Genomic DNA, 23,711 nt, shown 5'->3' on the forward strand with positions numbered 1-23,711 from the left:
ATTAGCTAGAGAAGTACTAATATATAGCAGGGCTGTGCATTTCCTTTGAAAGAGGTGATTCACAGCAAGCAGGAGCACATACAAAGCAGTCTTGTTGAATCATTAAAGTAGCCCCCTTTTTCTCATAATACTGTGGTTGCTTCTGGTCATCCTCACATATGCAGCTGATTTGCTGGGAAAAATGCTGGATGTTCATTCAGAGTTTTACAGCAAATAAATTGACCACTGCTAACCCATAAACCATTGTTTACAAACCACAGTGGAGTTTACTTGCTATGCAAAGTCAAACCTAAACAAATGACATTCTTATTTAATACAATATGTGAACCCAGTCTTTGAAGGAGCAGAGAATCATGCTTCCAGGCACAAGAAGTATCATTATGGTAGCTGAGCAGCAAAAAGATGAAAAAACAACAACAATAACCAAGATGTTAAATATGTTGGGAGAATTTGTTCTATTTCTCCCCATCCTCCCACAAGTCATCTGTTGTATGCTGATTTATAGTTCTCTGTGCATCAAAGTTCACTGGATCAGTGAATATGAGACCATTTGTGGAATGAACTAAATTGTGAGACCAAATATTTGGTTACAATAGGGTATTAAATGGCAACATTATTGCTTCATACATGCTATTTGGTTAATTGTGTGACTAGTTTATTTATTTTGTTGATTTATTTAAAAGACTTAAAAACACAACTCTGGGTGGCTCACAACAACAATAAAAAGAAAAAGCAATAGAAAGTCAAAACCTGGTGCCTCAACCATCCTTCTTCATCCAACAAAACCATCTCTGGGCTCCAACCTCACTCTTTCCCGACGCTTGGAGGAAGAACCAGTTCTTTACAGCCTTCTGGAAGGCTAAAAACATGGAGGCCTGCTGGATTCCAGGGGGAAGGGTGTTCAATAGGGCAGGGGCTGCTAAGGAAAATGCATATTTCCTAGATCCTGCTAGATGGCAACATTTAAGAGAAAGGACCTGGAGCACGCCCACCCTATCTGACCTAGGCAGATACTGTTAGGGAGAAGCAGTCCTGCAAATAACCTAGATCCTAGTTAAGTGTATAATAGAAGAAAGAAAGTTGTCAGGTAGTATTTCCAAATATTTTGCATTGTTATCTACTGATAAGCTGGGTGGGGGGGTTGTATTATCATCTAGTAATAAATGTCCCCAGAAGTTTCATACAGATGTTAAATAGCTTTCAGGGCACCAAAGTATTTTCCCGCATCACACAGCATAGCTTCCATGGTTTAGAGACATACCGCCCAGTATCATTCTCTGTGCCCCAATCCAGAGCCCAGGAGAATTTCTGTGAAGGATATAACAGGCCATTGAGAGAACAAGCAGGATCAAAAGAATCACACTCTCTTTGTCTTTTTTTCCACAAGAGTTGTTTATCAGGATGACTGGCTGATTCTTTCCCCAAACCAGGCCTGAACCCAGACTGAAAGGGTTTGAGCTAATGGCGTCATCCAAGAACATTTATAGCTACACAGCTACCATCCCTCAAACATCTTGCCCAGAAAGTATTTGTAGTTGGGTAGTAGTTGGCAAATCCTCTGGATCCAGGGAGGGATGAGGAGTGGAAAGACCAAGTGGGTGCCACTGCTCCTTTATGCATTCACCACTCGCTGGATCTACCCAGCCAACCACCTTGGGTTAGCTCAAATGGACCAAGATGGATGAGGTCAAGAGAACAGGTGATAGGACTGCTACAAGCATCTTATTAAAATAATCAGACTTCAAAATCTGAGCAATCCCATACATTAGCATCAGACAGTGTATTGGATACCTGTATATACTATATCAAAAGCAAATCGGAGCAAATGCTAGAATCCTAGGGGGGAGATGGGTGGTTATAAATTCGATAAATAAATAAATAAAATGCTCACAATTCTATCACTGCATATTTTTGTGTGTTTTATGAGACAGATAAAAATATGAATATGTAATGTCTGAATTATATAGATGTTTGTATATAGATAATCTATTATGAAAAATATTAATAACTGATGGCTGGTGAAAATAATTGAATGGATTTATTATTCATTGTAGAGTTTATCAAAGCCCTTTGATATTACATTTTAAAGACAAAGCAATTTTTCACTGTTAAATATCACTGATCCAACAAAAGATTCATGTTGGTTTTCCAGCATTTTGCAGTAACAAGCCTAGAAGCTGAACTAAGAACCTAATCAATATCTTATGTGGGCGTAATTTATAAGGCAGTAGAAATTATATCTAGGATCTACCCATCTTTTTTCCCAAAAACGTTTGTCCTAAACCATATAATACTTGGGTATTGCCATCAAAGATGATAATATGTACCCAGTCTCCTATCAATACAATCTAGAAAACTTGCAATTTACATAGTACAATTTTAGCACTTTTATGTTACGTGAAAGGTATTGGTGGTAATTTTATTGATATTTCTGTGATTGTGAACCGCCCAGAGTCCCCCGTATGAGGGAGATGGGCGGTGATAAAAATATGATAGATAAATAAATAAAATAAATTGTACAGCACTCCTTTAACCTGTGAAGATGAATAGTTTAAAAACATGAAATAAAAAATAAAACATGAAATTTATCTTAATTTGATAAAACCAGTTCCATATATTTTTAGAGCTGTGATAAGTGATCCAGAGCAAAATGGAAATTCAGATAGTTACAAGATGGATCCTGTTCTTCCAGGATTAAGCACAGCACCTCTACGCTTTAGAAAAAGAACATTGCATGAAACAAAGTAAGAACTGCTACATTATATTACTTTATGGGTAATATCCTCAAAATTATTTCATTATGAAGCTTTTGTTGATTTCAGATTGTGTTCATAAATATCTTGATTCTCTATAAAGGAAAACCAATAACCTCTATATTTTTTAAAATAAAATCTATTTGTTTTTGTCATGAGTAAGGACAGTTTTCTGTAATAATAATGTCTGACAATGGTTTTTAGCTCTTTTTAAAATTTTCCTGCATTTCACTATATGTTTAAGTTACACTTATACAATGTATCACTCACCATTTTGTAGACAGGATAGAAATATAAATAAATTAAAATACTATTGCTTCCATGAGCCAACAAGGCCTATGATTATTAGTTTTATTATTTGTAGTTCATGTCCTTTATGCAGTTCATTTGTAAATGATCTACTGTTGTTTTGGATCATTTAATTATATTCATCCAGGATCTAATTGATTTTTTAATTAAAAATAGCAAATAAGGGAGACCCGATAGAGGTTTATAAAATTAAGCCTTGTTATAGTGAAATAAATAGATAACAGGATCCCCTATCTTCTACTACTAGAACCTGGGGTCATCCAGTCACACTGAATGTTGGGAGATCTGCATAGTCAATGTGATGTACTTCACATGAATAGTTCAGAAGTTCATCTGTGAAATTAGCTGCCACATGATGAGGTGATAGACTCCAACTTAACATAAAATCATAGACCGTAAGATTGTCAAATGGCTACTAATCATGTGACATCAAAGTAGCATGCTTTTAAATACCAATTGTTCTGAAAAAGCACAGAATAGTGCTTCTAATTAGTATCTAATTAGTCCTGGTTGAAAATAGTTTAATCATGGTTGGAAAGTCATGGTTGGGAACCGGATATGGGAATTAAATAGACGATCGGTCTGATCCAACTGCTCTGTTCAATCTATTTTTTATAAAATTGCAGTCCCCCCTGAAGCAGGCATACAGCTTGAAAGTTCTGGATCTACTTCTGTTCCTGGGTGACCATGTAATAGCAGTGTTGTTGGCCAGGATAATTCATAATTTAATTTCATCTAGAGTAGATAAATTTAATATGCTGTCTGTGAATCTCTGTTTGAAGTATGTAATTTTTTTCCAAATAAGATAATCAGGGATAGGGTTTCAGATATATTGTCACTGGGCCTGGGGATCTGAATGTGTGGTGGAGTCCATACAATGGTTGTGCTGATTTGTGTTGGTGGTTTGTTTTTACTTTGGATGTAGATTGCATGTATGTTGTTGTTTTCATTGCTTTTATGAGTTTTTTTCCTGTTTTAATAATTGCTGTTAGCTGCCCAGTCATGAGTTTGGGATGGGCAGCGATATAACTTGAAATAAATAAATAAATATTCTATCAATTTTTTTCTGGCTATATGGAATGGTATTTGCTTCTAAGCAAACTTAGAGTAGTAGTTTAGTGTTAATGTTTAATAGTTGTGTCATGTCTCCTACATGTCCATCAAACTATGTGCCTAGCTCTGTTCATGCAGCCAAGAACTAGCTTTCCTAAAAAGTTTTAGGAACATATTGACTGTTGTGATTGATGTAAAAATATCACTTTAATTTTATTGAAAATATGAATTGAAATTATATGCATGTACATATGCACACACATTTTGATAAATAAGTAAAATAACCAGCTTAACTTTACTGCTTATATTACCAAAGTACATGGTTTGAATTATTAGTAAGACTTTTCTTAGTATTGATGTCTGCTAGAGAGCCTTAAAAAGGCTTCAGATTCCTGAAGATATTACTCATAAGCAGTGAAAATATACATAACTCTGTATTTCCAGTGAAATATGTAGGCTTGTAAGATATTGTAAGATTATTTGTAATTGTAGTAATCAGCATTTACATTTTGTCTTTGCTCTATCTTTTCATGATAACTCTACTCATAATTCACAAGCATGTCTATTCTACCAGCAGTTAGCATGCAAAATGTCTTGTTTTACTTGCATGGCACATAATGTTATATATTCTTCTTACAGAATTAAGACTAGGTCAGCATTGACTGAAAATATGCTTTCTAACAAATTACGATTTGATGGTAGATTAATATCAAGGTATGCCTACAACAATTTTTAAACTATTTTTTCTCATTCAGAAAGGTACTGAGCATGTTCTGTAACTATATAAATAGCCATAAACCATAGCCATATGCATCTGATAGTTAAATAAATAACCATATCTTAGTCTAATTGCTTTCTAATAAAATAGCATAGCAATATTACAGTTTATATTTAATTTTCATCCAATGTTATTTATACCACATGGTGATCTGTTGTATGCACATTTTATAGAATCGTAATCAGGTGCTAGTCTGATGATAAAATGCTGACTTCCTTCAGTATGTAGTAGGGATAAAGTAGTAAATGGTATTTGTTTATCAGCATCTCTTAATTGATTTTTTGTGGTTCTTGTGAACACAATCATCCACTGTATTCATATTTCCCCCTCATATCATGATCCTGACAAAAATGTCATTCTGCAATGTGATCTCTTGCAGCAATTACTGGTCAAAATTATTTTTACCTTAAATACTAAAATATGTGATATTTGGTCCTTAGATCTGTTAACTGGATGGAGCTTTGGGGCACTGGAAGTAGAGCACTCATACATAGTGGGCCTGCTTGGAAGTAATACGCTTGTTCCAATATTCACATTCTGATCAGGGTTAGTGGAGAAGTCTCAGTGGAAGAACGCATACCTGGTTAAATGTATATTACACAAACTAACACTAATAGGAGATTTGCTTAAAATAGAATGTTCTTTCTGTCTGGTTGGCAATCAAGGATTCATCTGGCTTTTCAAAAAAAATCTAATAACAGGGTTTTTTCCATTATAGAAATGGACGTGATGCTTGTCGAGAACTGATTGGATTTTACTTTGCATATGACAAATCTTTAACTATATATGAATATCGACAGTTTGGTAAAAATAGGTATGTATATGTAAGAGTCTGCTCAGAATTTTATTTAGCCATTAGTACTTAGTAAAATCACTTCAAGGTTTTTGTTTTTGTTTTAATTTCATGTAGAACAAATGCTCTACCATTCATTTTGAAGGGTATTTATATGCATCAGCGTGGAAAAAGGAAAGGAAAACCATACAGTCTTAATGATTTTTATGTTGTAAGTATTGTACGTTTGGATAAGAGGAAAGTATGAGCAACTTTGTGGGTGCAGGAACTGTGTGTCTTGCTGGGTAGTGGGTTTGAGCCATGTAGGTATATGCACATATAACCGGGCCCTGCAGGATGGAGAGAGACAGACTGTTTTTACTGGAGTAAGTGGATGAAATACCTTTTGAAAGCTTGAATTGCCCTACATATACCTGGTGCAATCTTTTCAGATGCCTTTTGAGCTGGAATTGTCATGAGCACTGATGGTGAGCAGGAGGGGGCCCCTATCCAGGGGGGAAAACGCATGCGTAGTAGCGAGGAATTGAGCAGTCATTCAAAGAGACACAGAACAGACCCGCCTTGACTTTTGGGGTTTATCTGTATGGGTTTTCTCACACTTCTTCAGTTTGTTAGGATTTTCTATCTAATGTAGCAGTAATAAAACACTAGAGACTTATTCCTCATCTCAGCATGGTTCCTGCCTGTTAGGACAGGAATAGAGAAGCCCAGAGGCTTCTTTACACTAAGGAAAAATCATGCTTCTTCCCTTTAAATGGGTGAAGACTTGAGAATGTGGATATGTTGCAAATAATCCCTTCTAGTGATTCTGCCTGAAATCATTGGATAGGAACAGGTTAAAACCCTTTTATTTTCAGTGATCCTGACCAAAATCCACTATGCCAGTGCTCGAACAGATCTTTCCCCTGCTACTAACAGCTAACTCAACTTGCTTCAGGGGAAATAGGCAGGGCTCACCAGAACATTGTGGGCTGATTTAAGATTAATTTCTCAGTAATTAATAGGCAATGATATCTTATTTTCAATTGTTGCTTTCATTTTTTTTGCATATTTTAAGTGTTCACTGTTAGATGGATTATAAATTTGACCTATTTTTCAAATCATGATTTAAGGTACTTGGGGAATGCAGATAGACATTTATTTTGATAGCATTGTTCAGATCAGCAACCAAACTAATGTTCAGAAAGATCCTACTCTAATTCATTAGTTGCGAGCTAGGAAAAAAATTACTTGTCTTTTTATTGTTCCAAGGCTAAGTAGCTTCCCTTTGCCACAAGAGGGCAGACAGGGGCAGTTTGGGAAAAGATTACTGAGCACAACTTGTACTTTCTTTTATGATTAAATGATTATGATTGTATTGCTTCTTAAAGCAATTAATACTTACTTACTTAATTTAGTAAAACATTTTTATCACAGCGTTGTGAATCAGAAAGCATGTACTGTAACTTCTTAAGACTGAGGAATTTACTGGTGTAGGCTTTCACAGCTGGTATTTGTTGGGCAGTGTTGAGCTTCAGGGTTTAGTGACCATGCTATATATACCATGGTCACTAAATCCTGAAGCTCAATAGTGCCCAACAGAGGAATTTCTTTCAGATTATAGGTATTTGTCTCTTTTTTAGAATTCAGGAAATTATTACCAATAACATTATAGCAGTGATGTTCAGCAGAGGTAGTGTAGTTCAGTCTGGAAAGGAATGTGCATGTAGAGTCATTTATCACTGTATTAACCTGACAGTAATTTGTGTAGTAAAACAGCATTAAACATTTGGAATTGCCATTATAACATGACATAAAATCTTGGAGTATGAGCATGTACATTAAGCTGAAGAAGTGTCAAACTACAGAAGATAATACAATGTTCTATATCATTAATACAATCGTTCAGTGAATACAGGAATGTAGCATACCTATGCTTTAGTAAATACATACATTGGATGATTTATTTATTTATCAAATTTTATCACTGCCCATCTGCCCCCAAGAGGGGGACTCTGGGCAGTTTACAATAAAAACAAAGTTTAAAATTCAGTGTAATTAAATACAATAAATATATAAGAAACAGTAAAAATGATGGTATCTAAAGTCACTGATGTGGCTGTAAGTGATAACAGCAGGAGTCTGTAGTGAGGGTTAGCAACCTGTGGCAACTGTTTCTACCCATTGGCTAGGCAATCTGTGTAGACTTTCATACAATGAAAAATATACTTTCCACACTATGCATTCTATGTGATGTTCGTCAACAGCCTTCTGTATATAGTAAACCCGATTAAGAGAAAAAATGCAAGAGGTAATCATTCAACTGGAATTACGAAAAAGGCCATATGGATTTTGTCTCTGATTCTCTGAAGATTATAGATTTCTCAGAATTACATATTTTTTTTCTGTACAAAGAAGGTTAAAAGACATCTGTAAACACCTGGACCTAGACCAGGTTTTCTCAACTAGGGTTCCATGGAACCCTAGGGTTCCGTGAGAGGTCACGATTTATTTAAAAAATTATTTCAAATTCTGGCACCTTCACATTAAAGAGGTAAGTTTCATTATTTTTAGTTTAAGAACACCATTAATGCATACATACAGGCCTACACATGAAACAACTATAATTTTGTAACTTCTGGCCTATACTTGAGCCTGAATGTGCAGAGGTTCTCTGAGGTCTGAAAAATATTTCAGGGGTTCCTCCAGAGTCAAAAGGTTGAGAAAGGCTGACCTAGACTAATTGAATCAAGATAATACTTTTTTTTAAGTTTGTCAAGTAAGTTAGAAAGGACTGCTTGTCCTTTAGCCTTTGTTCCTGTGTTTCTTCACAGTGCCTGCATTTTTTAACTTACGTTATTGAAATGGTTGATTTAGACTTTTCTGCTGCTCTTTAATATATACCTTTGAAACAGTTTTTGAAATTTATCTTGGAAATGAGCAATGGAATGACTTAAGTTTATTGTATACAGATCATAGGAAACATGTATGTTAGAAGAACAGATAAGGAATTCAGCTCTTGTCCCTGAGTAAATTCTGCTTCCCCTGGATCTGAAAAGGACATTTTAATCTTGAAGGTTAAAAAAAGGTGTTTTGTTTTGTTTTTATCGTATGGCATAGGAGTTTGGTGTTCATGCTGCTTTTTCTTGCTGGGAAATCCTTGTGAGGTCCAGCAGCCAGATGTGTAGACTATTTAGCTGTGACAAGTTACGTTGCCTGGGGTGCACCATGAGGAGGCTAATCTACATTGCACTGAGTTGGGCTGAGAGAAAGCGACTGGCCCAAGGTCACCCAGCCAGCTTTCATGCCTAAGGTGGGACTAGAACTCACAGACTCCTGGTTTCTAGCCAGGAAAAAGTGGCTTACTTAGAGAAGACCATTTGGCATTAAGGGAGAATGAACAAAATATTCATGTATAATTGGGCAGGCGTGCAGCAGAAAAGATAAGACAACTGAAGACAGAACTGTAAGTAAATGCTGGCCATTGAGATTAATGGCCTTGAAGAAAATGGGTAGGATAACATAGAAGATTTTGTCTGGTGTTGCATCTTTATGCTTTCTAGTTTGTCAGGCATATTTGAAATAGTTCACCTCTCTAAGATTGCAGTGATATTTTGTGGAATAGACTAAAAATAGAGTGTCCTTTTATATCACTCTTATATTATTGAACACAGGGGGCAGACCTAACTTTTTCGAGCCTTCATCATCCTGGCCTTCCTGAAAGTATTAAACAGAAACCATTGTTTATAATCCGTGTCACAAATACTGATGAAACGGCTAGAACTTTTCTAAAGTAAGTAGAGTTAGATTATCTGCACAGAAATCCTCTGGTGTTCACAAAAGAATACCTATGTATATTATCTATTGGTTTGAGGGTTTGCTTGTATTTCTCCAGCATAAATGTTAATATGTGGTTTTTGTGCCTTTGCAAATTTAATGGACTCATTAAAAGTTTTTAGATGATGTCCAAATGAAGCTCCATTTACTGTAATTTTTTTTTCTGGTCTGGAGTTCTATGTGACTGTGTATAGCTGCCATTTTAATTTCCTACAGAATTCACAAATTATTATCCCTCTAAGACAGTGTGGAAAATTGACAGCAGTTCCAGGTTACTTTGGTACTGGTGAAGGGCTGTTGTTACTGTCTAGCACTGCTGCTGGCTAAGCCAGAAGTGCATGCCAGAATAAACAAGCAAACCAACCAACCAACCATTAAACACCAAAGGCACAAATCAAGGACCTGGACATGGCTTTGATATGAAGCCTAATATAATGCGAAGTGTAACGTAGCTTTGATGCTGTCGTGCAGTAAGTTCTCAAGTCTCCTCTCTCATATCTTCCATTATCCCTGGCTAGAAAACATACCCAAATGAGAGTATTTTATGTTATTCTTGGGATTTAGAATAGTGTGAACTAACTAAGAGTTTGCTACAGGGAGTTTTTTTTTATTCTTTAAGAAACAGAATATTTCTGAACTTTTTTTTTTTTTACTCAAAAACTGGAATTTATCTCTCTTGATAAGGTGAAATTATTCATGTACTGGACTGTTTCCCATGTTCGCTGATCTGGTTGTCATGTAGGATATGATAGTTAAAAATTTGTATCTGTGAAAGTAACCTGTATTTGTGACTGCTTAACAAATGCATGTATTATAGTTCACAGAAGGGCCTGTACTCCATTATATAAGCTATCAATCTGGGCTGTCCCTTGTTCATACTGAGGGTTTTTAATAATCACATGCACTGGGGAAGCAAATAACCCCTAATTAAACAAAAGTCTGTATTTTGCAAGCTGTCCCACCTTTCAGGAGTAAACAAATGTCTCTTTGTTGCATCTATCAGTCTATCTACCTTGCCTTTACTGCCTGCATGTATTCATGCATAAAGTATTTGTGTATCTTGTTACTTTTGGGAGGTTAATCTTAGCACTTTAGAATAAGTTTATTTCAAAATTCTTAGTTATTATAAATACATAAAATATTTTACAAATCAGAAAACCTGTTTTTCCTAATTGATATGTAGGATATGATCGTTAAAAATTTGTGTCTGTAAAAGTAACCTGTATTTGTGACTGCTTAACAAATGCATATATTATAGGACCTATAATGTGAAAGATGAGGAACATCCTATCAAGGAGGAAGATGATAGGAAGAATACCTTGAAGAATATTCAAGGTTTGTATGTCCCATTTGACAGAAATTCTTGCCTATGAGTTCTGTAAAAATATTTTCATGGAACCTGGACTGCACTTTATTCTACAGTAATGGTATTTCAGTATACCTTCAGAATAAATGGGCTTTTGATTGTAAATAATAAATATTATTATTTGATGTAGGACAGAAAGAGTGTGTGTTAATTTTATTTGATATTAGTAATGTTCTATGTCAGAATGGGATTAATTATTTACATGTAGAATATCCTAGGATAAATTCTGAACATCTCCAGTAACATCCTGATATAGCAGGATTAGAAAAGAATTCTTCTTTAGATTATCATACTATATCATTCAAAGATAATATTGTGGTAGATTAGGTAACAGTTTTACACATTTGAAAACAAGCACTGTACTTGAAGCAGAAAAGCATAATTAAAAAAAGACCCTATTTTTAATTTCCTTTCCAGATAATTTGAGAGCAAAATTAAATAAAAGAGGAGTTCGTATTGTTTCAGGGCTAGGAAAATATTTCCGTGAACTGGACAAGAAGCGAAATGGAAACCTTACAAAAGCAGACTACAGGCAAGCACTAAAAGTATTTCATTTAGAAGTGACTGAAGAGGTATGTCAAAATCCTCGTATAAGAGGGTAGATACAATTTAATAGGCATTACTTCAACATGGTGGGATGTAATTCATGAGCAATTTGCAAAGATTGAAAGGCATAATTTACTGAAAAAGAATAGGCCCAAGTGGGAGGATGAGATGGCATTGTATGTAAAGAACTTGTACACTTTTAGAGATTTAGGACTTTGAAAGACCCCAAAAGAGAGTTGTCATATGAGAATATGAGGAAGGGAAAACAACAGTGATATTATTGTAGGACAGGTTGTAGACCAGGCAGAAGATCTTGATAATGTCCTTCAGTGCCAGAGTACAAGGATTTCATGGTTTGTGCTATTTGTATTGTGCTTTTACAGTTGTTATGTTTATGGCTCACTTTTGTCTTTCAATCCTATGTTAGCCATCCAAAGTTGCAATTTGTGAGCTGGGTGGCAAGCATGCATGCATACATAAATAAGAAACATTGTAATATTGGGCCCTCAGCCACTTGAACATTTGTGGAAAACTAACTCACCCAAGGTTGCAGGGTCCCAAAAATTCTTCAGAAGTCTTGCTGAATGTTTGGTTGGCCAGAAAAAGAGACGGGGGAGTGGCTGTTGTAGAACTGGTTCTAGCCAATAGAAGAGAGCTGTAACAAACTGGAGATGAATTAGTACTTATTTACCTAGTTGTTGCTGCTATAGTGAAGTATGAAGAAAGTGAATGAAGCTGGTTGGTCTTTCCCTCCCCTTCCCCCAACCTGACAGATTGCCTGGACTGCTGCTTTGGTGACATCTGGAACACTAAATACTACTGTTGGCATTTTTATGCTTACATTGAAACGGTTTTTTTTTTAGAAAAAATGCACAATTTTCAAATGAACACTCTGAAGCATTAATTCAGTTTTTGCCAATTTTTATCTCACAGTACTTACGTTGTTAGTTAAGTATGCAACTCTTAATTTAACTTGACGTTCTTAAACTTAGGAATTTGAATCTTTGTGGTTACTACTACATGATGACAATAATGGTGAAATTGATTACACTGAATTTACTCGTGCTGTTCTTGGAGAAATGAATGAATATAGAAAATCTTTTGTCAGGAAAGTAAGTAATCTTATTTTAAGAATCTAATTCATGTATTAAAAAGTTGAATACTCCTAATCTGTATAATGTTACTGTTTTTTGGGGGGGAGGGTATGTCAAGATTTTATTTGGAAAGTCAGTTCAAATTGGATTTGGTTTAAACTCTGATTCACATCAACTTTCCAAAATAGATTGTTGATTAGGATCAAATTGTTGAATTAAATCTGCTGCTTCTGCCTTGATGGTCTTTTCTACATGTATGTTGAAGGTATGAGTTCTTAGAGCAGTGTTTCTCAACCTTGGCAACTTTAAGAGGGATGGACTTCAACTTCCAGAATTCCTCAGCCACTGGCACTGGCTGGGGAATTCTGGGAGTTGAAGTCCACCCTCTTAAAGTTGCCAAGGTTGAGAAACACTGGCTTAGAGAGTCGTTCCCCCACCCCTTATTTAGCTTCCCTCCTTTTTTTTAATATTGTTGATATAGTACATAGATATTTAAACATTTGTAAAGGCTTTACTACCTAAGAGCTTGACCTCTTTGAGTATGCAAATCCTGATCTACGCCATGCTTTTCTTTCCACTCTGCCTGGATAACCCAGCTTCTACCTTTGGCCTGCAATTTAGTTAACTGGTTTTCCCAAACCAATTAAAACTGGCTAGATAACCTTCCTGCTCACAGTATTGCAGCAGTTTTTGCAAAGGGGGTGAACATGTACCTTGCCTAGGAGAAATCACGAACAAAGAAAAGCAAAATGTTTGATAGTAGAAAGGGCAGTAACAAGAAAAGAGAACTGAAAAGATCCAAAATTATTAGAGACAAGTGAACAGGAAACTCCTTGTTTGATCATGCCTGTGATCCATTTCAGCTTCAGTTTTATATTCACTTACCTGATTGTTTTAGCAATGCTTTCTTTTTATCTCAGAAACTACTACTCAAATATATTATTTCTCTGATTACAATACAAATGGCAATTGTTGTGGTTGCCCTAAAATTAATGGGAGAGAAATTGCCAAATTTCTCATTTTTAAAATAACCTTCCAAATCTTTAGGCTTTCTCCCCCCAATTTAGTATTTTTTTAGGTATTTCACCTTTGTATGCTAAAAGAAACACATACTTTATAATATTTAACCTTCCTGAACTTTTAATGTATTAGTTTAAGAATTTCAGTTTATGGAATTGTAGCTGATGCTTTGAACAGTACCAAGTTAATATTGCAGTAGGAGCTGTGAGAGAAATTCTTTCTGGGTCATCTAAACAAAATTGTCAGTGTGAAAATAAATGAGTCAGTGAGAAAATACGTTACTGTTCATGCAACAGGGGAAAAATGTGTTAAGGAATTGTTAGAGCTGACCAAAAAACCTCTCCTAGATTTCTAAATAGAAAATATATTTATTGTTGAAAGGGGTTGAAACAAAGCTTACTGTCCTGAAGAAATTTTAAAAGCTTACTTCCACTGATGTTGACTCACTTAGGTGTACCCAGTTACTTCCTTAGTTTCTCACTTTCTCTAAACGTTTATGTAAGGTCAGGTATTCCACCAATATAAATTCTACAAGTAGAATGTTGTGTTTAATTTTGTTAATATTATTTTGATTGTCTTCATGTAAAAATACCAGATGTATATAAACATTTTTTCTGTATATTCTCACACATTTTTTTCTGATTATGTTTAGGCTTATATGAAGCTGGATTACAATAAAACTGGCAGGATACCTATGGTAGATATCAAGAAATGTTATTGTGCTAGAAAACATCCTCAAGTTATAGCAGGTATTACCAGTAAAGTAATTATTTATTTATCTTGTTACCATTTGTTATTTACTTTCAGTTGTCACTGCCTGATAGTTTAGAAAAAGCATGTACTTTCTGGTATATGCTTTCTGATTTGATTGATAGTGGCCTAGGTGCAAGGAGATTATACTCATTATAGTTATTCAGTTTAAGGAAGATTTAACATATTGTATCTCCCTTGAGTAATCCTTATTCTGGTTTATAGATTTTCAATCATTTTGGGCTAACTTACATTTTGTCCTTTTGAGCTTCTAAAAACATTTGACTTCAAGATCCTTACCATGAAACTATATTCCTATGGCCATTTCTTTGTATGAAGAAAGCCATAAAGCTGTATGGCTTTCATGACAGACCTACATTACTTAATTTTTTCTACAGATAAGGACTGTTCACTAAATTTATATCATGTTTCCATTAGATCAGCCTAAAAATTACAAAAGAATTTGCAAGTTTTCTGCTTTTTCAGGGTGCTTGATCAGTCAAAAATATTATAAAAAATGGAATGGGGAGGAAGCAAGAATGTTTTTTAAAAAGTCAAGATGTTTCAGCATGAGGTCTTTAGTTCATAGGCAGTCTCAAATGTTTGTCTGCTGAATACAGTTATGTTGAAAAAACAAAGTATTTTCCTATGTTGATCAGATGAACATACAAAGCCAGGCTCATATTTCAACCAGTTGCCAACATGATGATGCTCTTTCTTTCAGCATCTTTGGAAATCTTTGCAGCCCGAGCATACCCAGGGCCTTCATGTGGTCTGTATTGTAGTCCACTATATCTGGAGAATGACATTACAAAGTTTGGAATAAATGTCGGCTTAAAGTATGAGACAGAACATAGTGTTGGCAGATGCTGGGAAAGCCTTTAGCCCAGGAGAGGTCAAAAAAGTCACACACCAAGCATTTCTATAAAAATAATTTATTTACAGAAAGCAAAACAAAAACAAAACATATTTAAAGGACATAGCTCCCCGTTTGGAGCAAGCCTTGCTTGGCTACATTGCCGGCAGAGAAAAAAAGAGGAAGTAAGAAACAAGTCCGGGCAGGATCCTCCCCCAGGTGATTTGCATGAAGCACGTGAGAGGAGACAATCAATTGCCACCTTTTCACCCGGCCAAAATGACTAGGTACAACAGCAGCTTAATCTGTTAGTAGGAAAACCTCAACATATAGGCATCTGTGCAGTGACATTACAAAACAAACCAACCCGTCTCTTTTTGTACTTGCATACTGATATTGTATGCAAGTATCTAAGTAACAGGAATTTGCACTGTGACATGGTGATGTTCATTTTGTCATTTGCCTCCCAGACTCATGCCCAAGTTACCTTTTCTAAGCTATCCCTTGAGCTTTCTATCTTAATTTGCTTTTCACAATTTTCACTTAGGGAGTTTTTCTGTGTTAGATTCATAATATGTCTTTAACATGCTGTAGACCCACAGGTTTTATTTTCGTTTTGTTTTTTCAATGTTTTACTACAACTCTGACATGCTCAATAACAACTTTAATAGTAAGTAATATTTTAACAGGTAACACAACAGAGGAAGAAATTAAATCTTCATTTCTAGAAACACTGGAGGATACCTGCAGCAATCCCAGTGAAGTTTCATTTAGTGAATTTGAGGATTATTATGAAGGATTAAGTATTGCCATTCTGGATGATGAAGATTTTATTAACACATTAAGGAATCCCTGGGGAATTTAGAAGTGAAGAATATAATGTAAAAAAAAATAGGAATAGAGACTCTGAACATTTGTTAACTTTCTAAATAGACTTAATAAATTGGCCTTCATAGTCTGAAGGTACAGTAAATGTTTGAAGTATGGCTTGTTTTTCTCCTTGCAACATTAAAGTAGTATTTACTACATTTTTATTTATTTGCTTCAGACTACATCCCATGTAACAAAATAATATGTTTAATCAGTGAATTGTGAAACTGAGTAAAAGGATATATGCATGATAGAACTAATGTTGTACTATGTCAAGGGCATAGTTAAAATAACCGTGTATCACAATCCATATTATAAAGGCCTTTTTTTAAAATGAATAAAGGCCTTTTATCAGAATGAATATTTTTAGTTTGGTAGTCCTGTCAATAGCTGTTTTAATCCCAGAGTATATAAGCATAGAGAAGTTTAGGATGATTATATCTTTACTCCAGACTATAGAACAGCATCTGTGCATCTTTAAGTGATTTTTTTCCAGGAGATACTTTGTTTTAGTTAATTTACTGCAGTCAGATAGTACAGACAAAGTCTTAGAACTTTTTAAAAGCATACATATCTACATAGATACGTAAGTGTCCCTGTGTGCTGTTTGTAATTCACTTATTCCACTGTTTATATGTGTTGGGGTTTTTACTTAAAATGTAATGTGCTTTTTTAATTCATCCAAATACTGTATCTAGATTTTTAGTATATGTTAATTAACACAACATTTTATATTGTAAGCAATTTTGAAAATAATTACATTTTGATTTTAAAAACCAAATTCCTTCAGTATGTAGCATGCGCATATGTATGTATGTATGTATGTATGTATGTATATATTTCAGTGCTATAATCATAATTTGTTATCTTTGCTATATAACAATATAACTAAAAGTTTAATTGATTTTAAATCTAATTTATTTCTAGAACCTTTTCAGAACCAATAATTATTAAACTATGGATATTTATCTTCTGCTCAATCCTGGACATGCAGATAAGAATTTTTGGAGATCTATTATTTAGAACAGCATGAATCAGTCATATGTAATCTGTTCTGTTTGGGCACCCTCAAGGCCACGTAACAGTGGTATTAGTCTTCACCCTGAAGTCCTGAGAGGCTGGACTAGTGGAAAAAATCATGCTATTTTAAAACCCTTTCATGGACTGAGCAAAAAGATATTCTCTGTAGGCTAAGATGTTAAAAAGCTCATTAAAGCCAATTATATTCACAGCAGAAAGTCTCAAAAACATACAAAATGTTGCTGGAGCTGTCAAAGCTATGTTTAGTTTGTCTGCAGAACGTTCATATGCTCCTTCTAAGAAAAAAAATGCAACAGTCCTATATATACTCACCCAGCATATATGGTGAGTATATATGCATATAAGGATTATCTGAATGGAATCTAGGAGAGTGACCAGAGGATACTGTTGCAACCTTTATTGACTCATCCATTCCACCAGAAAAGAGTGCTTTTCTACTAACAAAAGATGAAGGGAAATAGGCCTATGTCAAGAGGCTAAATTACTGAGTGATAGGATTGAGGATCCTTCAGGCACAATTTTCTAATTGACTGGATTGGGTAGCTGCCAAGAAGGCACATAAAGAACAACAGAGGAGAAGACATGCAAAGGGGAGGTTTCAGAGCAATCAATACCTATAGAAGTGGTATCTAGTAGTACTCTTGGCAGCCTACTTCAGAGTACAGTATGCCTTCAGTGCCTGAGAATGAGACTGCAAGAATAACAGAATCTGACTATTTTTTATTTAGCCAAATTCAGTGTGATGATTTTTCAGAAGACCTGGATGCAAGAAGGAACTACTCTTGATGGATTTTACTAGACCTCCCTGATAGTAAAAGGAGTCAAGGCAGGAGATATCACAGTGAGGGGCTCAGAATATTTATTTCTACTAAATTCTGGGCTTTCAGAGTTAAACTTGCCCCACTGAGGTTTGCAATAGCAGCATTAATAAAATTCAGCTACTGCAATCTTATTACCCCTCACCCCCTGAGAACCTGCTTATGAACTAATCATCTTTGATTATTAAAAATGACATGTCTCCATGTCTTTGTCAGTAATTTCAGTGTCAGAAGTAGGTGAGTGATGCAAAGAATTTCAACAATGCCCTCCAAATCTAGAAACTTTCACTTTGCAGTTTGCCATTCTCAATCTGCTGCTATATAACTATGCCGAATGGTACTTAGTGCAGATCTTCAGTAGACTGGATCTAATTATTTTAAATGGTGTCACTAATGGAGGTTTTCCAGGGGACTTTATTTGGGGAGCATGTGCATCTATGACTATCCTGGATTATGTGGCTGTCACAACTTTCTGTAATTTGTAGACAGTATCAGAATTGAATGCTGATTGAAAGATTATCATCTACCATGAGCTCTGAGCCTCCATCAAATGGCAGGAAATACATCTTTCAACCTGTAGTATAAACAGAGGTGGAACTGCTTCTCATTTGAGGTGGTTAATGCAAAATTGGCAGGAATGTTGAATTTGATGCAAATTTTATAACTTGGAGCATCTATTGTAGAAGATTAACATAGTGCAGAGACACTGATTGGTTCAGAGTCTTCAACTGGACTTAAACATCAGTAGTAAAAGAAGGAGCATTCCTTGTAGCTGATTTCAGTTCATAAATCATTAGGGACAGTATTAAGTGTAAAAATGCCCTGAATAACACAAGACTAATTCTACCCAAACATCAACTTGGATGTTTCTAGTTTTTTTTTTAATGGTACAAGTAGCTGATTGTAAACTAAAATAGTTAGCTGTAGAGTAGGACTTGACTCATTTACTAACTGCAGCAAAGTCCAACAACCCTTCCTTCATTTGAAGATGGTATTTGCCTTTCTATATTCTGAACCCTTTTACTGGTCTCCTATCCCAGCAGGAAAGTGGGAGGAGTTCTTCCACATGCTGTATGCAGGGAATTTGAACAGAATGGTCTTAGAAAGATTTGGTTGTCTTCCATCTTGGCCCCTATGTTGCTATCTGTGGTTTCCAAACTGGTAAGTCTGCTTAAGCTTGGCAGGCTTGGTATCTGCAGAGATGAATAAAACTCAGACTGGTAAGCTCCAATTTTGGTCTTATAATTTACAGGTATAAACTGTACATTTCCTGGAAATTACAGTGGTCAGAAATTTATTTGAGGATCATGACCCCAAAATTACATGGCCAGAGACAAAATTCTCTTTGGCAATCTGCCACATGATCCAAAAATGGAATAAAAGAGAAGGAAAGCTAAGAAGAAGGGGATGAGGATGCTTTAGGGATGAGGAGAGTAGTATTTTAGCATTTAGTAATCTAGTGTTCTGTTTTAGTAATCTAGTAATTTACTTTTTTAATTTTTCCCAGTATTTAATATTTGCATTCATATTATATTCTGACTCACTTTATCTTAATTTCTGTGTAGTACTTTCTCTTTTGTCATAAAACATTTCTGTCCAACTGTGCAGTGACTATATTAAAGAATTGATTGACTATGAAAATGTACTCTATTTGTATATGTAGTTTTATTTTGAGAATTGTTTTAATGAGATACAGAATGAGCACACATTTCTTCTAAGAGAGGCTACTTAAGTTTTCTTTCTTGAATACAAAGGCAGATAAAAAACTGAAGGGGAAAAGCTATATTTCTTGAAAAGAGAGACACTACTAATTCTACTGTTTATTTTCTGATCGTTTAGCTAAACATTCTAAGAAAATTTACAATTGATCTTACAAATAGTTCTATGCTTTAATTTTTTAAAGATGATTTAATGTTTAAGCATTTATTGCTTAATCATTAAATCATTTAATCTTGTGCATTATTAGTTAAGTATTTATTCTATATTTTTGAGCATAAGGGAAAATGCCAGTATTTTTCTTTGTCTGCTAGTTAAAAATACCATGTTTTGATTACACTTAAAAATAAGGTAACTGTTTATAGTGAACAGGGTAACTGTTTATAGCAAACAGTTACTGTGATTAAGGTATATGTAATTCTTGGTGACTATTGATTAACTGATTAATAATCTGATACCTATGCTTTTACGCTACTGTAACAATAGAATAAGCAGGACACAAAATAATTTTTCTCTATTTAGCTGTTTGGATAACTCTAGAATGTAAAATAAAACAGTGCAATTACATGTTCTATATACAGTATTTGTTAATAAAATCAAATTCTTTGGTTATAGCTAATCTTATTTGATCCCAGTTATAGGTTTGTTAAATGACTTTCTGCAACTCAAATCTTTATTACAGTCATAATAAAATCAGAACAATTGTTATTAAAATAAAAATATACAGTAATATCGGTCTAAATATAAACATCCTGACTGTCACTTCAAGTAACTTATTTGAGTCAATATTGTGAGGTTACAATCTTCTAGTGAGTTCTTTTTGCTCAGAAACAAAATTTGGCAATTAAAAACATGAGCTTAGAATTCCTATTAGTTAAAAGGAACTACATATAAAATTCATTTCAATAGCCTTTAATAGAGCCTGAATTAAATTAAGCCAAGAATCAAAATAAAACTGACAAGAGTGTATTCATTTAGCCCAGTCTTGCATGGACAATGCTTCTGAGAAACAGATTTTGCAATACCTGCCTCCTAATAGAAACAATCGTAGATCATTAAATTGGGTTCTTCAGAATACCCATTAATATTTAAGGTAGATTTGTGAATACAGTACTAAGAAGCTGCTGGACTAAGTCTTTGGCACTATCTAAGAGGTTGATACATCTTTGAAATTTGCCTTAAGTGTTTTTGGTAAATCTATGTTTGGTTGCTTGGAATGATCCACAAGTAACATCTTTTCCCTGTTCAAAGGGCTGACCCAGGCTGAATCAGGTGATTCTGCTTATGCTTTAGCCTTCAACCCTATGCTTTGTATGTGATCTGTCAGCTAGGCTATTTTTTGAACACATGTTTAGTGCTCTTTTAAAGGAGCATTAGACATTTTTTCCCACACACAGATCTAGCGGTCTTCCAGAAGATCATCAGTCCAGATATAGCCCAAGCTATATCTGTCACTTGGGCAACTTGAATGGTGGCTAAAGCCTGCTCCCAGACACTCTTCCACAGTCACTCAAGCTCATCCCACCACATGCTGAGGACAGTGATTAGCAGTGGTTTTCCCTGCCAGCAGATGGTACTGGGTGGGAGAAGAAACACAGGCAGCAGAATCCACCAATCACTGGTTTTAAATTCTTCCCCATGAAAGCTTTAAAAACAGCATGGTCATTAGCTTCTTCCCAAAGGTAGATTACAGCTTGGGAAGCACAGCGTTTATGTTGACATACTGGTGACTCCAGAACTGAACAAATGCATATTAATATAGCTGTGAGGAGGATTCTCTACATCTACTGAATAGGGATTTGTGTGTACAACTGCACACAAGCTGCTTTTCTCGCAGGCCTTGAACTCTAATAGTACAGGTACATGTTTATATGCTAGTGACTATGTACATATAAAACGCTTTTCAGCATAGACATCTGAATTATACATGCAAATACCAGTGTCAAAACAATGCTACAAGCCCATCAGAGGAGGTCGGTCTTGTTGCTGTTTTCATGGTGACTTTTAATGCTTGAATAAGCTAAACAAATTCTCTGTGTTTGCAAAATTCTAGCCAAGATACTATTTATTTATGTATATGTAATGAAACAGATTTTCATGGACCTGTGCTGGCAGAGAATTTATGGCTTTGGGGAATTTTGGATGCAAAGCTTTAACATCTGTTATAAGTGCTTCTTTGGTATTACCTCATGCTAAAATTGTTAGGAAAAAAGAAGTGGTGTAAGGGATTGAGGGGATTACTTATTGGGGGCTTAATGGCATGCCTTTCCATGATGTTCTGTGGAGGGAAAAGCATATATTATGTGGCACAGATCCGACATTTTACATGGATACTCACATTGCTGGGTAACAATTTGTTGGATATTGTTGCTCAGAGTAGCAGGAAGAAATGTGTAAAATAAGAGTTAGCTGACTGACCAGCTCCTCATATTTACAGAATGAAACACGTGTGAGGATATCCATGCTCTGGTAATTAGGATCATAGATGGGGAAGGATGCAAATTAGGTTCAGGAACTGAGACAATAAGTGTAGGCAATGCCAAAGTGACTTGATATTGAAATGTGGAGACATTCCACAGTTTACTGTCACCAAAAGTTGCCCACACAGGAAATAAATTATTAATCAGTACAAAAAGAATCTCTTCTAGGGGTGATTTGAGTCTTGGAGAACTTTGAATAATGTATAAAGATTATGGGAACAGCTATGCATCTGGTTATGCTTTGTAATGGTTATAAACAAATTCCAGTATGAAGTTGAGGCCCCTGCCTCAGCAACCCTTATCCCCTAGAGGTGTCTGCAAAGAGAAAGCAAAGATGGAAAATGTATTTCTTTGGACTTTCCTAAGTAATATTTCCAGGAACGAAAACTTATTCACACAGCTGAACATGTCCACTAATTCTGTATATAAAAAGGTAAAGGTTTCCCTTGACATTAAGTCCAGTCGTGTCCGACTCTAGGGGACGGTGCTCATCTCCGTTTCAAAGCCGAAGAGCCGGCGTTTGTCCGTAGACACTTTCGTGGTCACGTGGCCAGCATGACTAAACGGAATGCCATTACCTGCCCGCCAAAGCGGTACCTATTAATCTACTCACATTTGCATGTTTTTGAACTGCTAGGTTGGCAGGAACTGGGACTAGCAACGGGAGCTCACCCCATCATGCGGATTCGAACCGCCAACATTCTGATCGGCAAGCTCAGCAGCTCAGCAGTTTAACCTGCAGTGCCATCGTGTCCCCCTAGTTCTGTATATAGCAAAGCAAAATATCCAGTTGATAGGGTATGGCAGAAAACCAGTTAAACTTCTCTTTCAAACTTTTGTGGAAAATACTGCTAGAAAACAAGCAGAGAAATCTCACCACTGGTCCTTTGTTGTAGTTTGGTTTCCATGGCAATAGACAGCTTAGTCCAAACACAGCTTTTTTGTCCTAACAGCCAGGAACCACGCTGAGACAAGGAACTGGTCTCTAATGTTTTATTGCTTGTACATAACAGGAATCCTAACAAACTGAAGAAGCGTGGGAAAACCCAGCCATATAAACCCCAAAGGTTAAGGTGGTCCCGATCTGTGTCTCTTTGAATGGCTGCCCAATTCCTCAGTGCTACGCATGCGCTTAACAGTCTGGATGGGAGCCCCCTGCTCGCCATCCTTACTCATGACATTTTTCTACACAAATAATAATAATAATAATGTGAAGAGGTGCAGTAGTGGGGGGAGGGGATACAATCCAGTGAATTATAGTAGCAGTTCATCTGCAAGCAACCACATTCATTGTGCTGTAAATGCTCAAGTGAGGTATAACAGAGACTTCCCCATCTTCAGTATATACAGTACATCTTTATTATGGCTGTGCAAAGCATTCAAAAGAGGTGCTTTGCAAAGCATATTAGCATCATTAAAGCACATCTCCTACTTCAAAGACTCCCTGGATATCTGTATATGCACTTGTATGCAGTTTTGCTAGGACACCAGTGAAATAAGACACTGAGCATCCACACACATGAATAGACAGCTGGGGATAACCTTGGAAGCAGCTGTGTGAGCCTTTCAAAGGACTTGGCCATGTTAAAGGTTTGAGGAGGGGTTTTTCACTTACCACTAACATGCTTTGTGAATCACGTCTTTTTAATAGT

The 23,711-nt window shown here is 35.7% G+C and overlaps 1 protein-coding gene across 1 annotated transcript in view; it reads left to right on the forward strand.

Moving 5' to 3' along the window:
• The window catches only part of CAPS2 (calcyphosine 2), a 30,714-nt gene extending 14,175 nt beyond the window's left edge, over nt 1-16,539 (forward strand). Inside the window, exons 9-18 of the mRNA XM_063309057.1 lie at nt 2,625-2,744; nt 4,755-4,829; nt 5,612-5,707; nt 5,804-5,897; nt 9,340-9,458; nt 10,761-10,837; nt 11,286-11,440; nt 12,407-12,526; nt 14,181-14,277; nt 15,824-16,539. Of these exons, the coding sequence (XP_063165127.1) occupies nt 2,625-2,744; nt 4,755-4,829; nt 5,612-5,707; nt 5,804-5,897; nt 9,340-9,458; nt 10,761-10,837; nt 11,286-11,440; nt 12,407-12,526; nt 14,181-14,277; nt 15,824-15,999 (1,129 nt within the window). The 3' untranslated portion in view covers nt 16,000-16,539. The remainder of the gene's footprint in view (nt 1-2,624; nt 2,745-4,754; nt 4,830-5,611; nt 5,708-5,803; nt 5,898-9,339; nt 9,459-10,760; nt 10,838-11,285; nt 11,441-12,406; nt 12,527-14,180; nt 14,278-15,823) is intronic.
• The last annotated feature ends 7,172 nt before the right edge of the window (nt 16,540-23,711 follow it).

This window comes from Candoia aspera, chromosome 7, assembly GCF_035149785.1.
Source record: "Candoia aspera isolate rCanAsp1 chromosome 7, rCanAsp1.hap2, whole genome shotgun sequence".
Taxonomy (NCBI): domain Eukaryota; kingdom Metazoa; phylum Chordata; class Lepidosauria; order Squamata; family Boidae; genus Candoia; species Candoia aspera.